Source organism: Canis lupus, chromosome 30 (assembly GCF_048164855.1).
Source record: "Canis lupus baileyi chromosome 30, mCanLup2.hap1, whole genome shotgun sequence".
NCBI classification, from domain to species: domain Eukaryota; kingdom Metazoa; phylum Chordata; class Mammalia; order Carnivora; family Canidae; genus Canis; species Canis lupus.
Window position 1 is genome coordinate 15,645,235 of NC_132867.1, and position 15,346 is coordinate 15,660,580.

Sequence of the window (15,346 nt, forward strand, 5' to 3'; positions counted from 1 at the left end):
CCTGAAATAAGTATTAGGCAAACAAGAGCCACCGTGATAGATTTTCTTACTCATTGCTGTCTATACACATGATGAGAAATCTAGGTCTAAATTGTCAAACATTGCACTCAACCTGAGTGTTCATGATTTGAGGCAATTTGTGGAGATTAAAATCTTGGGTGTTCTAATGCACATCAACAATAAATCCTGTTGCTTCTTCTTGTCCAGCCCAGTAAAAATCAATGCTTTTAGGTAAGAAGTGTTGATTACAAATTATTTTTGAGCAGTTATTTTAAAACGACATCTGAGCTCAAGTGAGAGTTTGACTTAAAGTCATTTAATCAAGGGTATTAAATTAAAGGATCACTCTGCCCTGGTGTGATGGGTTGCAGAAGGAAGGGAAATGAACATTAACATGCATTATGCCAGGTGCTTAACGTGTGTTATAGCATTTGATCCTCACTACAAACTAAGAGGCAGACATTTTTAGCCACATTCTATTGCTTAGGAAATTTAGGGTCAGAGAAGTTCAATAACATTCTCAAGGACACATATTTCTCAGCCACCTGGAGAGCAGGAGTAAAACTCGAGTCTATTAACTACATTACCCATCTCAGGTTCTTTCTGCTTTGTTCTGTATATCATCAGATTATATTTAGCATATATATTATAAGGTCAGATTCTTTATCCTTCTATCTTCTGCTCCTCTTCACTTCTTATCTCCCAAAAGCACTTTGCCACTTGCCCATCTCCTGCCTTCTCTAACCCTTGCATATATACACATTCATACCACACACACACACACACACACACACACACACATATGCACACTTCTGGCAGAGGGGCCAAAGGACAAGATTAGTATTTGGGAAGCCAGAACTCCAGTCTTGATTCCATCTGTCTCTCCATACAAGTCACTAATCTCAGCTTCCTCATTGGGTAACACACCTGTTCCCTATTGTCTCATCTCCTTCTAAAAGTATATAATTAAATGTTTACCATCAAGTATTTTTACACTTTATTATCTATACTTCCTTAAGTGAAGTAGGATATGATATTATCTGGTTATTTAATGCCTCAATACCACCAGCAGTTCCAAGCCTCTCATCCTGCACTGTCCAACACAGAGCCATTACTAGCCTCATGGGGCTATTGAGCAATTGATGAATGGTTGGTTTGACCGAGGAACTACATTTTAATTTAACTTAATTTAATTTGAATTTAGAAACTGAAGCTGGGGACAAAACACACAATCTTTATGATTTCACTAGGACTAGATTTCACTTCAACCATTGACACTTCAGCATCGGACTTAAGATGTATAAAATACATATGACAAAAGTCTTAGCTTAAAAACAAGAGTGTAAAATGTCTTATTAACATTTTATATTAATTACATTGTTTCTTTTTCAAGTTTTTTATTGTGACTACTAGAAAATCTAAAACTGTATCTGTGGATTGCATTATATTTCTATTGGAAGGGGCTACTCTAATCCCTTCTTACTGATATTGTAAGTCCAGAGTAGAGTCTAGATATATGTGTCTTCAGGTGTTCCTGAAGTCCCACTGCTGTTGAGAACAACTGTCAAAAGTTGTAGCAAAGTCTTTTTACAGCAACTCTTTCTTTTTAAGATTTTTTTTATTTATTTGAAAAAAAGAGAGCATGTGTGCACATGAGCTGTGGGGGGGGGAGGTGGGAGATCAGGAGAGGCAGAGGGAGAGGGAGAGGGAGAGAGAATCTTAATCTGACTCCACTATGGGCCTGATCTCACAACTCTGAGATCATTCATGAGCCAAAATCAAGAGTCAGATGCTTAACTGACTAAGCCATCCAGGCACCCCTGTGATTTAGTTTTTAATGTAATAGTATTAGATAGTTTTTCTTTTTTGGATCATTCTTCTCCATATTAATTGGAAAAATTAAAAAGTCTTAATTTATCACCACTTTATAAGACCCAAATATTACAGAAGAGTTGTAACTCACTTTAAATGTTACAATAATACTGTAAACCTGGGGTAGGGATGATACAAATTATTTTCTACAGAGACAAAAGAGAGCCACCTTCAGAAAGCTAGCCTTCCTCTCTGTCCATTGCAGAGGAGTTCCAGAGGTGAAAGGGCACTGCTTTTGTTTTTTGTTTTTTTTGCATTTGTTTTTGTTTTTTGAGCATGGTAATGCCAATTATAATACGTATGAAAAGATTCAGAAGGAAGGATAGTGGACATAATAGATTAACACTTAACATCTCCCCACCTTCCTTCTGGTGTGCCTTCATCTATCAGAGGCAAAAAGGCTAAAAACCACATTCTACAAGCTTCCTAAAGCCCAGAGAACAGATATAATTTAAGTCTGGCACAATATAAGCATCCGTGTGACATTTGAAAGGTGAGATGTGACCCAGAGGCCACAAACTAGTAGCCAGGTTAACAGATGAGTGAAATTCCCTTTAACCTAATGTATCTAAAATATTATTTCAACAAGCAATTAATGTAAAAATTGTTAGTAAGCTGTTTTATATTTTTTCATAGGAAGTATTTAAAATACAGCTTCTATTTTACCCCTACTGCCATCCTTACTTGGAATAGCTCCTTTACAGGCATTCAATTGCCACCTGTGTTTGTAACCACACAGCTCCAGGGGTCAGTAAGCTTTTTCTAAGGAAAGCCAGATAGAAGTATAATAGGCTCTGGGCCACAGACAATTTCTATAGAGCAGTCTTATTTTTGCTTTTGTTTTTAAACAAATCTTTTCAAATGCAAAAGCTGCTCTTAGCTCATGGGCCATAAAATACAGGCCCCCTCAGGCTGTGGTTTGCAATCTCAGCTCTAGTGTGGCATATGAACCCTTCTCATGGTTCTTTAACTTCTGTGCTAAATCATTCCTGCATGTGGAGAGGAGGAGGATCAAGAAGATACTGTCTTCCTGCAACAGAACTCAGCCAACCCCATAGAGAGGATTGTTCTCATTCTATAGAGAAGTGGCAGAGTCAGAATGAGAACTGTTATTTATCCAACTCCAAAGCTCATGCTTTTTGACACTACATGCTACATACTCCATTATTGAGGCTTTCTTTAGCTTGATTAATGGAACTTCACCAATCTATTCATTTAGCTTACAAGTATTTATTGAATGAGTATTTGTACATTGAATTTATTAATAAATTCAATTGAAGTATAAATTGAAGTATTTATTGAATGAGTATAAATAATAGGGACATTGCCCCTACCCCACATTAAAGCTCATTTTTGAGAAAGCTCAAATTTCTTACGAATTTATGAGTTACAAAATGGAAGCAAAAATTGACAATCATTTGCTTACTTCAGTCAATACAGATGGCAAACCAGATAATTCAGGACTGAACCAGTTAACCCCCAGTTGGCAGAGATACAAGCATTTTATGTTCTCACTCTATTTCTAAATCAAGATATTTTATTAGCTTCAGACATAATAAAGAAGTACTAAAAGTGGTACAGAATCAAGCCATAATGACCTACATTTTAACTAATATAATAACAAAGTAGTCAATCCTTAGTTAAGCTAGTATATTAGTACAGTTTCAGCATATTTACTTAGTTGTATGGTTATTTATTACATAAAATCTTTACCCATTTTTTTATTTTTGGTAGTAGCTCTCCAAAGCACTCTTTTTTTACAAGTGGATCACTTATTATTCTTCTTCATGAAACTTAATAAAGTCTTGTATTTTAAATTTATTTATCTTTGGACCAGATATCCATTACCAACCCCTCCTGGAACTGCAATTAAAATGGAAGCTGGATGTTTCAGATGTTCCTCATTTAAAATCCCAAGCTACTAAATAGACGTTTTTCCAAAGAAGACATGCAGATGGCCAACAGACACATGAAAAGATGTTCAACATCATTAATCATCAGTGAAATTCAAGTCAAAACCACAATAAGATATCATCTCATACCAGTCAGAATGGGTAGTTTCAAAAGGACAAGAAATAACAATTGTTGGCAAGGATGTGGAGAAAAGAGATCCCTCATGCACTATTAGGAATGTAAATTGTTACAGCCACTGTGGAGAACAGTATATAGGTTCCCCCCAAAACTAAAAATACAAATACCATGAGATCTAATTAATTCCCCTTCTGGGTGTATTTACCCAAAGAGGATGAAAACACTAATTCAAAAAGATACATGCATACCTATGTTTATTGTAGCATTGTTTATAATAGACAGGATATGCAAATAACTAAGTGACCATCAATAGGTAAATGGATAAAGAGGATGTGGTACATACACACAATGGAATATTACTCAGTCCTAAAAAGAACAAAATCTTGCCATTTGTGACAACAATAATGCACCTAGAAGGTATTATGCTAAGTGAAATAAGTCAGAAAAACAAAATACCATATGATTTTACTTATATGTGGAATCTAAAAAACAAACAAATGACATCAAAAAGAGAGACTCATAAACATTAAGAATAAACTAGTGGTTCCCAAAGGGGAAGGGGGTAGAGGATAGACAAAATAGGTGAAGAGGATTAAGAGGTATACATTTCCAGTTATAAAATAAGTTGCAAAGATGAAAAGTAGAACATAGGGAATATAGTCAATAATATTGTAGTAACTTTGTGTGGTGATAGATAGTAACTATACTTATCATGGTGAGCATATCATAATGCATATATTGTCAAATCACTATGTTGTACACCTGAAACTAATAGTACTTCTAAACTGTACTTCAATTAATTTTTTTTAATTTAAAAATCTCCAAATAAACTATTTTCCCTTTAATACCTATTCAGCCCTTTAATGTGAAGATGATCTACAGTAGATCATCTCCTCTGGGAGTCTGGATTATCTTATATTCATCTATATAACTCCACATATTGCTTGAAACAGTATTTTCTACATCACAAAACTCCTAATAAATATGAGTAAATACAACTTGTTTAAGGGAAGCCAAGAAGCCCGGAATTTGTCTTGTTTTTCTTTTCTTTTTATTCCTTTCTCTTCCTTCCTTCCTTCCTTCCTTCCTTCCTTCCTTCCTTCCTTCCTTCCTTCCTTCCCTCCTTCCTTCCTTTCTTTCTTTTCTTTTCTTTTCTTTTCTTTTTGAAAGGGAGAGAGTAAGGTCAGGAGGAGCAGAGGGAGAGAGAGAACCTCAAGCAGGCTTCACACTAATGCAGAGCCCAATGCAAGATTTGATATCTAATTACTGAGATCATGACCTGAGCTGACATCAAGAGTTGGAAGCTTAACTGACTGAGCTAACTAGGTGCCCCTTATTTTTCTTTTCAACTCATGTGACAAATGATATTATTTTTAGTAGGGGCTATTATTTTCTATTGTAACAACTAGATATACTATCTAATTGGTTCTAAAAAGTCAGTATGAGAGCAACTTTCCTCTTCCAGAAGGTTGCAGATACATTTGGGTTGAGGACTGGAAGCTTGAGATATAACTCCATGAACCTTAGGAATGTTTTTGTAGTATTTCTAGAAAATGAATCCAAAAATAATAACTGTTTCTGATATTGCCAAGACTAGTCCAAAACTTTTTTTTTCTTGAATTAGGGAGGAGGGGGAGACAGTGAGAATACTAGGAGGAAAAAATAATCCATTCTTCAGAGGTTCAGAGGGAAAGTTCTAAACCACTAAATGTCATTTTATTAAAAGACTGATTTTGTTTTAACCAAGCTATGAAATCATTATTATTAGGAATAAAATGTCAGTGGTAATTTGAAAGGACTAGTACAATTTAACAATTAATAGTAGAATCAGTGCTTGAACTGGTTGCCTTTCAAATTTATGTTGTATATATGCACGGATTTTAAAATTAAATATGGAGACATATATATCTATATACATGATATCCATGTACACATATACATGTATATATATTGTATATATATATATGTGGAGAGAGAGTTATAGAAATTTCAATCATGTTTTCATTATTCTCATCCACTTTGGAATGTAAGGAAGTTTGATAAAAATTCTAGTAGACTGCTTGGCCATGAACTTGTTTATTTTTCATGCATATTTATTAAACTAATACTTTTAAGAAAATATCTTCAGGCTCTTCAGCCTATTCATTTTTTCTTTTTAATTATAGAGTAAAAATGCTTACAAATATTTTGCAATGTTAATTGAGAGTCTCCACATAAGTCTTACTCTCTCAGATTACTATGTAAAATGTATTCCTGCTTCCTCTTATGCATATCTGTCAAGATCAACATCTTCATGGATATTGAAAAGGTATAGATTGAGGGAAGAGTTTCCACTACAATAAAATGTTTTTGGATTATTTTTTACCGACTGAGACTTATTATTGAACTTGTTTGCTAACAAATGCTACATTGCTTACATCCATAAGCTATATAAAAAAGTTGTTTTCAAAGAATGTCCCCAAGGAATAAAATTGGTAGGTATGAAGGCAGATATAAAACTTGAAGGTACTTTTCTGGATTTGAGTCCTGGGTCATCTTCTTTTTAACAGGGGAAGTTATGTAACCTTTCTCAACATTTCTAAACATTTCTAAAGTTATTGTGAGGATCAACACAAATAATGCCATATATAACATTACCTAATACAGTGCCTTACAAAAAAGGAAGCGGATAGTAATCTTTGTGTTGTTATTGGGGAAAAGTATAATTGTAAGGGTAGAAGATGGCATCTAAATCTCTAAGCATAGGGAAGTTCTTTATTTGTAGCAGACAGGATGTTTTGTATTGCACTAAGCCACAATATAAGGAAAATAAGTTTGTTAGGATGGGATTAATTTATTATCATTTTTATTTTTTTAAGCTTTTATTTATTTATTCATGAGACACACACACACACAGAAAAGCAGAGGGAGAAGCAGGCTCCATGCAGGCAGCCCGATGTGGGACTCGATCGCGGGACTCCAGGATCATGCCCTAAGCCAAAGGCAGATGCACTTAACCGCTGAGCCACCCAGGCGTCCCAGGATGGGATTAATTTAAATACAGCACAATCAACTATGAGAACAGCCAGCACTGTTAAACAGGGACAGGGCCAATTTTGCAGAGCACCGAGAACTCTCTGCCTCTAGTAATTATAAAGATAATTCAAAAAAACTATCTGCATTTGCATTCTAGTAATATTCATGTTTTGTAAGTTCACAGTGTGTGTCCTTAAATTTTAGGAGCAGCTTAGTAAAGTGGTTAGCACAGATTTTAAAGTCACCAGGGGTGTATTGCAGTTGGCACTGAAGATAATGAACAAATAAATATTCAGGTATTGTAAGCCTGTTATTAAACCACTGGTAGCTTAAAATGACCAAGGGAGGAGCATTTACACCATGGCAATCAGCAAATGGAACAAATCTAGGGTTCCCTCCATCCATCCCAAAGACCTGGTTTACCAATGCACTACTGAGGCAGACTCATATATCTTTAATTGACAGCTTTAACACTTCATGGTTTATAGCCTGTAGCAAGTTATTTTGCTTTCTCTCCTTCAGTTTCCTAATCTCAAAAAATAATGTAGTTATTTCTCTGTCCTAAGTTTGCTTTGAGGATTAACTGGGTTAACTTATGTAATCACCTAATACATACTCTATAAATGGTAGTTCATATTAATAAGCTAAAGTCATGAAAGAGACAACAATAAAAAGCTCAGAAGCTAAAAGTAAATGAAGAGCTTTCTGAGAATAGTGATTTTTGCCATATTAACAGGTATCATGGGCAGCCCGGGTGGCTCAGTGGTTAAGTGCCGCCTTCAGCCCAGGGCTTGATCTGGAGACCCGGGATCAAGTCCCACATCGGGCTCCCTCCATGGAGCCTGCTTCTCCCTCTGCCTGTCTCTCTCTCTCTCTCTCTCTCTCTCTCTCTCTCCCTCTCTCTCTCTCTCACTAATAAATAAAATCTTAAAAAAAAAACCAGGTATCATGAGACAAGTGATTCTAAATATATAATAGAGAAGCAATCCGCTCAACTCAAGGCTTCACTCACCATGAAGAGATTGTTGTGTGCTTTTCCACTCTCTCCAATAGGTGAGATAAGAGAACCAATCCCGACAGAGGTGCTTTCTTGGTTAGTTTGTTGCTCTGGGACTGGCTCATATAAGCTGTCCATAGAGCCTTCCTGTAATAAAAGAGATTTATGAGGCAAGAAATAATAAAATGATATTTTCATTGAAAAGTGCTTTTTAAAAAAGATTTATTTATTTATTTTAGAGAGAGAGAGAGCACATGAGCAGAGGGAGGAGCAGAGGGAGAGAATTTCAAGCAGGCTCATCTCTGAGCATGAGGTATGACTCAGGCCTCCATCTCAAGACCTAGAGATCATGACCTGAGCCAAAATCAAGAGTTGGTCACCTATAATACAGAGCCATCCAGGCACCTCTCCTTAAAAAGTCTTCTAACCTATCTACCCCCTTTTACAAAGTACCCCATCTAAATTGTCCTGGGCATAGAGATGAAGAGTTAATGGTATGCCAGTTTTCAACAGTGAACAAGGCAGCAAAGAAAGGCATTCTCAGCACTCTCTACAGAGCCAGGAATTTAAACAAAACTCAACTGTTGGGGAACAATTGTGCAAAATGAGGCAGTTTTTCAAAAAGGGTGATGAAGACATCAACTTCAAGGTACAACTAAATAGATGCCAATGTGCACAGCAATAAACTGCGGTGGGTGTCAGGTCACAGGTGTTAGATACACATATCCCTCTAATTAGTCCTGTGTCCTTGTAGAAGAAACACAATGTGTACTTTAGCTTCTTCAATGGTAAAGCAGCAGTTTTGTTCATGTTACAGAGTAACTGCCAGGATAAAATCAATTTACAGGGTGTGCTCTGAAACAGCAAAAAAAGTATTTCACAAGTACAATAAAGATATTAATATTTATGTTATTTATATTAATAAATAATATTATGTATTTGTTTTCATTCTTTTACAGAAGAGTAAATTTTAAAATGTACGATTTTGCATTTAAAATCATTGTAAACCAGGGGCACTTGGGTGGCTCAGTGGTTGAGCTTCTTCCTTTGGCTCAGGTCATGATCCTGGGGTCCTGGATCAAGTCCCATATCAGGCTCCCCACAGGGAGTCTGCTTCTACCTCTGCCTATGTCTCTGCCTTCCTCTGTGTGTCTCTCATGAATAAATAAATAAAATCTTAAATAAATAAATATATATAAATAAAACAACTGTGAACCACATAATAAGTTTTCTTTGTATTTGAGAAGCAAACTTACTAACTGAATTAACTAGTTACATTTTCACCTTGTGAGACAAAATTGATATAGTTGTGATGTCATCTAGATACAGTATAAAGGGAGAGAGGCATACACTTAGTATATGGGAAATTTCTATAGTTATGAGTAACGCCAAGAGTGGTGTCATTAATATAAAGGTCTGTTGAATTATGAAAGAGTTTTCTTATGTGAAACAATGAGTAGAACTATAGTGTTGCATTGAAAATGTTCTCATCTTTAAAAATGAATTTTATTACAACATAAACTAAGATTGAGTTGCATTTGCATCATCTACCTTTATTTATTTTTAAAGATTTTATTTATTTATTCATGAGACACACAGAGAGAGAAGCAGAGACATAGGCAGAGGGAGAAGCAGGCTCCCTGTGGGGAGTCCAATGTGGGACTTGATACCCGGACCTCACAACTTGAACCAAAAACTTGAACCAAAAACAGATGTTCAACCACTGAGCCACCCAGGCACCCCACATCATCTACCTTTAGAACATTAAACTAAAATGTTCTGTAGTTTTGTGTTGTAAACAACCTCTGCTCAAAACACATGGCAAATTGTTGAGAAAATTAAAAAGACTTAAATCATATATGCTCTAAAATACCTAATCATGTAGGGACACAAAATCTAACTGAAACACAAAGTGGTGAGTGAATATAAAACTTTGGACCTCTTCAGTGTCCATCCACAAACAGGTAGTATTGACTAGGGCTTTGTGGGGTGAAGTGTAGGGGATATCATCCACATAAAGGAACTTCATGCTAAAATCTAGCAGCACTCATAGTTAGAAAGGAGGTTGAAAAAAAGCTCCTTCCAATAGCTGCCGGGGCCCTTGCTTCTAGGAAGGTGTAGGCCAGAAAAGTGAAATTTATCAACACAGCCAGCAAGATGGGATCTGAAACAAGCAAGCAGCCAACTGGTTCAGTGACTGGATCAGCCATACACCAACTATCACCTCAGGATAAGATCCCTGGACCAGCAATGTAATTCTTGGTTCTGAACCAGAGCCTCAGAGGGACTTGAGGTCTTGCCTCACAACTAGATGTAGAAAGGTGAACAGGGCAGAGAGGAAAGAAAAAGAGAGGGAGGAAGGTGTAGGTTGAGGGGAACGGAGGACTAGGGAGAGGGAGCGACAGAGAAACAGAGAAAAGAGAAAGAGTTTTATCATCCAACATTAACCAAAACACATGAAGGGATTAAATGCTGAGAAATAGCACTAGCTGAATTGACAATCTGAAAATAAAACCATTTCATTCCAGATAAAATTAAAATCAAAATGATGGAGAAATTTTTAAGAAAGAATGTGATCTTCACAGAGTAAAATGAAAAAAGTAATATCCATTTATAAATAATCTATGATGAAACCAAACTGGCAGAAATGAAACAAGAATATCAGAGAGCAACAAAAAATAAACAATTACAGTATCCTGAAATGAGTAATATAATCAAAGAAATTTATATTTAAAAACTAAAAAATTAGGATTAACTCTAGACCTTTGAAAAAAATTAGAAAATACTGCAGAGTCTATCCATGGTGGAGCATACAAGGGTAAATAGAAAACACATAGAACATTCAGGTAAAGTGTGGAGGGTATATTAAGATGTTGCCACGTAAGATTAATAAGAATTCTAGAAAAATAAAATGACAGAATTTTCTTGTCAATTTAAGAAAACTATAGACCAATTTCACTTGTAAAATAGTTTTAAGAAATTCTAAATGTGATGTACACATTTAAATTTAATTAAATTTAGTAGTCTGCATAAAAATATACCATGGTCAATCCGTATTTAATACGAGAATATAAGGATGTTTCAACATTTGGATGTCTTTTTAAAATATTAAACAGAAAACTTATTATTTCAATAAATGTTTTAAGGCACTCAAAAAATTTATTATTCATCTGTGATAAAATCTAGTGAATGGGGAAGAGACAGGAGTTCCTTGACCTCATTGGGATTATTTATCAAAAGCCTCGGGATGACTCAATTAGGAATAACTACATGAATGTGAGAAACAAGTCTAGGATGCCTGCTGGTATAGCATTCTTGTCAATGTGACAGAAGTGAAAGAAAAGTTGAAAATGATACAATTACTAAAGAAGAGGAAAATTTACAGATTATCTGTATGGAAATCTAAGAAAAAAAAACATAGACTACCAGAATTTTTACAATTCAGCAAAATTATATACTTGCAGTATCAATATCAGGAAGTCCATAAATGTATCTATAAACCAGCAGAAACAGATTAGGAAAAAGTAATCATAACAGGAACCAAAATTCTTAGGCCCTTAGCAACAAATTTAGTAAAAGATATGCACGAATTTTAAAGAGCAAATTATAAAATATCTTAATCTTCAATAAAAGAAAATCAGGATCAATGAAAAGCTACACGTGTTTGTGGAGGGGAGGACTCAACTCCATAATTAAGTCAATTTCCCCTAAAGCTGATGTGAGACTAAGTCTATTTTAACCAAAATCCCATCAAAGATTTCATATAATTTGAAATTTACCTAGAAGCATAAAAACTTTAAAAAGTCCAAATTTTAAAAAGGGACAAGGAAAGGGTATTTTGCTGAATAAGGTGTCTACTTAGCGTTAGAATTACCCTAATAGGTATATATTAAAGATCAGGTATAAGGAAAGGGGTAGAGATAAAGCGATGGGATAGAATCGAGTCCAAATAAAATAGAGGCAGCCTTGCAAATCACTGAAGAAATGGTGCACGGATAATTGATTTGTAACCTTACTGGGTTACAAAGTCCTGTTAAACTCAATAACCATATGATGAGCTCAACAAGAAAATCACCCTGCTTCTAATGAGCAAGTCTTCTAAAAGGCTTATCACAATGTAAAACTGTAAGAAACATTCTAGAGTCAGAGTGGCATACATAAAAGGATATTCCTGCCTCCCTTTTGAAAGATAGACCCCATTTCAAGTTTATAGATCCCAAATAATAGCAATCACCTTTAATGGATTATTTATAGTATCCTTGGTTCACAATGGGTAGTTCATTAAGTTTGCTTTATATTTCTCTTAAAAATCCCATTTACTAAAAGATTTACAATTTCCCCCTACACTTCAATAAGAGAATGTTTAACTCTTTCTCTGGCTTTCTTTAGTGGTAAACTTTATGTGATGCTTAATATTTAAAACCATCTCTTTCCTACAGAATTAAAGATAAATATATAAATATATATCTCTACTTTTTAATTCTGAAATGGTTCTTTCCACTAAATCAATGATTTTTCATCTCTTTATTTTAAATGCATGTCCCATATGTTCACATTCCTACAGGCACAGATAAAATATGTTTTGAATTATGCACAAATTCCTGGCAAAATCTGTAACCCCACCCCTTTTTCACAGCTCATAACAGCACAGTAGGGTGTTGCAACACCCTGGTTGAGAGCCCATACGCTAAACAATTTTATTTATTTACCCCACAGGAAGAAATAAAAAGCACCTAAAATAGTTTTGATTTTTTTCCAAGTACCTTGTGGACATTTTATTCTTAAAGCAATTGATTTCAACAAACTTTGGAATGCTTGAACAAAATATTTCAGTCTTTATGATGGTTCAATCTAATCAAATATGTTTCCAAACAAGCAAATTTTTAAGGACAGCTTTAAAACATGGGAAAGAGGGGCGCCTGGGTGGCTCAGTTGGTTAAGCATCTGCCTTTGGGCTCAGGTCATGATCCCAGGGGCCCTGGGATCAAGCCCCACGTCCCGTTCTCTGCTTGCGTTCCCTCTCCCTCTATCAAATACATAAATAAAGTCTTAAAAATAAAATAAAACATGGAAAAGAGTTGCAGTCAGATTGAGTCCGTGAGGCATGGCTTTGAAGGAAGCCTTTTTCAGTACATGCTCCTTTTCCTACATTACAGGGAAAGACAATGATGCTCATTAGATGGTTATATGTCTTCAATAGCAGGATTACAAACGGATGCCACACTATGCTGAGCCACGCTATGTTATAGAAACATTAGCATACTGATTATAGAACCATTCAGAGTGATTTCAGAATGCAGTCATCTCTACTGCTACACTGCCTATTTCCATGGGAAGTATATTCATATAAACTACATAGAGCTCTTTTAGATAGACTAGAAAAGAATGCACAATACCACTTAAATCACCTGAAATGGGATTTCTCCAGTCAGATTTATATGGCACAAAGCAAAGTTGAGCACCGGCAATTATTTTGTAAATTGGGACTATATAGGCAATCAGAACTCGATGATTCAGCCTGCCACAACTCACAATTGCATTTTATTTTTCAAGATGCTCTAAGATTAAATCCCTTATCTTGGCTTAAAATGCCTCCTGTTTAGGTATTACAACCTATGTCAGCACCATCTCTAGCACTTATGTTAATCTTATTTGCAATTTGGAAAGAAAACAAACATCAAAGTAAACCATTTTATTTCTACAAATGACAGGGATCTCCCAGCCACATCTTGAAAAACCAGTGAATAGGCATAATGTCCTGCTGTAAACACAGATAGAAATGAATAAAATTATTTTTGAAATCCATTTTTAGCATTGGCAGATGGTCACAATTGCAGGTTAGAGTTATAAAGTATTTCCAGATCTATGACTACCTGCTAACTTTCACTGATCCACTTCAGGCTATACTAAAAAACAAAAAAACAAAAAAAAAAAAAAAAAAAAAGGTAATAATGTAAAAAAGATTTTGAGAAGTGCTTGTACCCATGAATGAGCACATCTGCAGGACTGGAATAATGTATTGTACCTCGCATTTACAGCACTGTGTAACTCAGAAAGCTGCCTCCATGGTAGTTTAACAAAGCCAACATTAAACAGAATTCATTACTCAAACAATGAAGAAGAAATTTTGATTCCTAGGATGTGTTGAAGCAAAGTAAGTAACTCAAATGCAGCATATTTTGCAAAATGTTTTCTGATATTTATAATAAATAGAAGAAAATAGTTCCTCAGAAATAGTGTTTACATATCATTCTTAGAAATTCAACATCAAAATGTTAAATAACCAGTAATTGTTTTACATGAACGTATTTTGTTGTTGTTGCTGTTAAATTACTTGCCTCTGCATAGAATTGGCTGAAGTGCTTTAATAAAAACATCCTTTTCCTCTTTCTGATGTGGACTTTTTTATAAGACCCTAAATATATTCTTTAATCACCACATAGGAAATTTAGGGTTTACCCTAATTCCATTACTTTTAATTGATACAATAAAATTAAAATGATAATATCAATGATGCATGTAAGGAAACTCACCAGTGAAAAGCAGAAAAGATTCATTTTTGAGGTGGGCTTCAGTCCCTTGTCGCTGTGCCTGAGAGAACGTGATCACCCCTTGTAGGTCCTTCTTGCCTTCACAGCTGTGTGGGCAGTTCTCATGAGAGATTATTACAGAGTAAAATCCCTGCCATAATCCAGGGGATTCAGAGACCATGATCAAATAAGATGGTCTTTACTGAACAAACAATTTTTTAAATTAATGAAGAAGCCTGACTAATCAAATGAGAGCACAAGACATACCATGATTTGTATAAACAGATTTCGAAGGTGGCAATAATATTGCTAAAATATGAAGGAAACTTACAGTAAAAACAATCATAGACCTAGCTAACTAAATTGAAAATATGAAGCAAATCTTGAAAAAAAGACCATCCTTCAATATAAAAGTAACACCTTCCTTTCAAAGGTAGTAGGTCAAAGCCAGGTCCCGTGTGTGCCTCCCCATCTCCATCCCTCTATTTCCTTCCATTAATTGAAAAAAAAAGTTGGATTTTTTATATGACATGATACTGAAATGAGTACTTTTTAAAGTGGTAAAATATACATAACAAAATTTACCACTGTAACGATTTTAAAATGTAATTTTGTGGCATTAAGTATATTCACATTGTCATTAACCATCACTGCCATCCATCTCCAGAACTCTTTCATCTTGTAAAACTGAAACTCTGGGCCTATTAAACACTAACTCCCCACTCCTCCCTTCCTACCAGCCCCTGACATTTACCCTTTTACTTTCAGCCTCTATGAATTTCATTCTTCTACTAGGTACCTCATATAAGTAAAATCATACAATGTTTGTCCTTTGGTGACTCACTTATTACTCTTAGTGTCATGTCTTTGAGGCTCAACCATGTTGTAGTATTTGTTAGAA

General features: G+C 35.2%; 1 protein-coding gene and 1 long non-coding RNA gene across 7 annotated transcripts in view; one reads left to right on the forward strand and one right to left on the reverse strand.

Annotated features, from left to right (window-relative positions):
- SAMSN1 (SAM domain, SH3 domain and nuclear localization signals 1) overlaps positions 1-14,554 on the reverse strand; it is a 137,772-nt gene extending 123,218 nt beyond the window's left edge. Inside the window, exons 1-2 of one of the 2 annotated variants that reach the window (XM_072806562.1) lie at positions 14,449-14,554; positions 7,931-8,062 (exon numbers count right to left, since the gene is read on the reverse strand). In XM_072806562.1, coding sequence (XP_072662663.1) covers positions 7,931-8,062; positions 14,449-14,472 — 156 coding nt within the window. In that variant the 5' untranslated portion in view covers positions 14,473-14,554. The remainder of the gene's footprint in view (positions 1-7,930; positions 8,063-14,448) is intronic. The other variant, XM_072806561.1, reaches the window with a different exon arrangement.
- LOC140621476 (uncharacterized) overlaps positions 1-15,346 on the forward strand; it is a 160,800-nt gene that overhangs the window by 75,501 nt on the left and 69,953 nt on the right. The gene's annotated exons all lie outside the window — the stretch shown is intronic.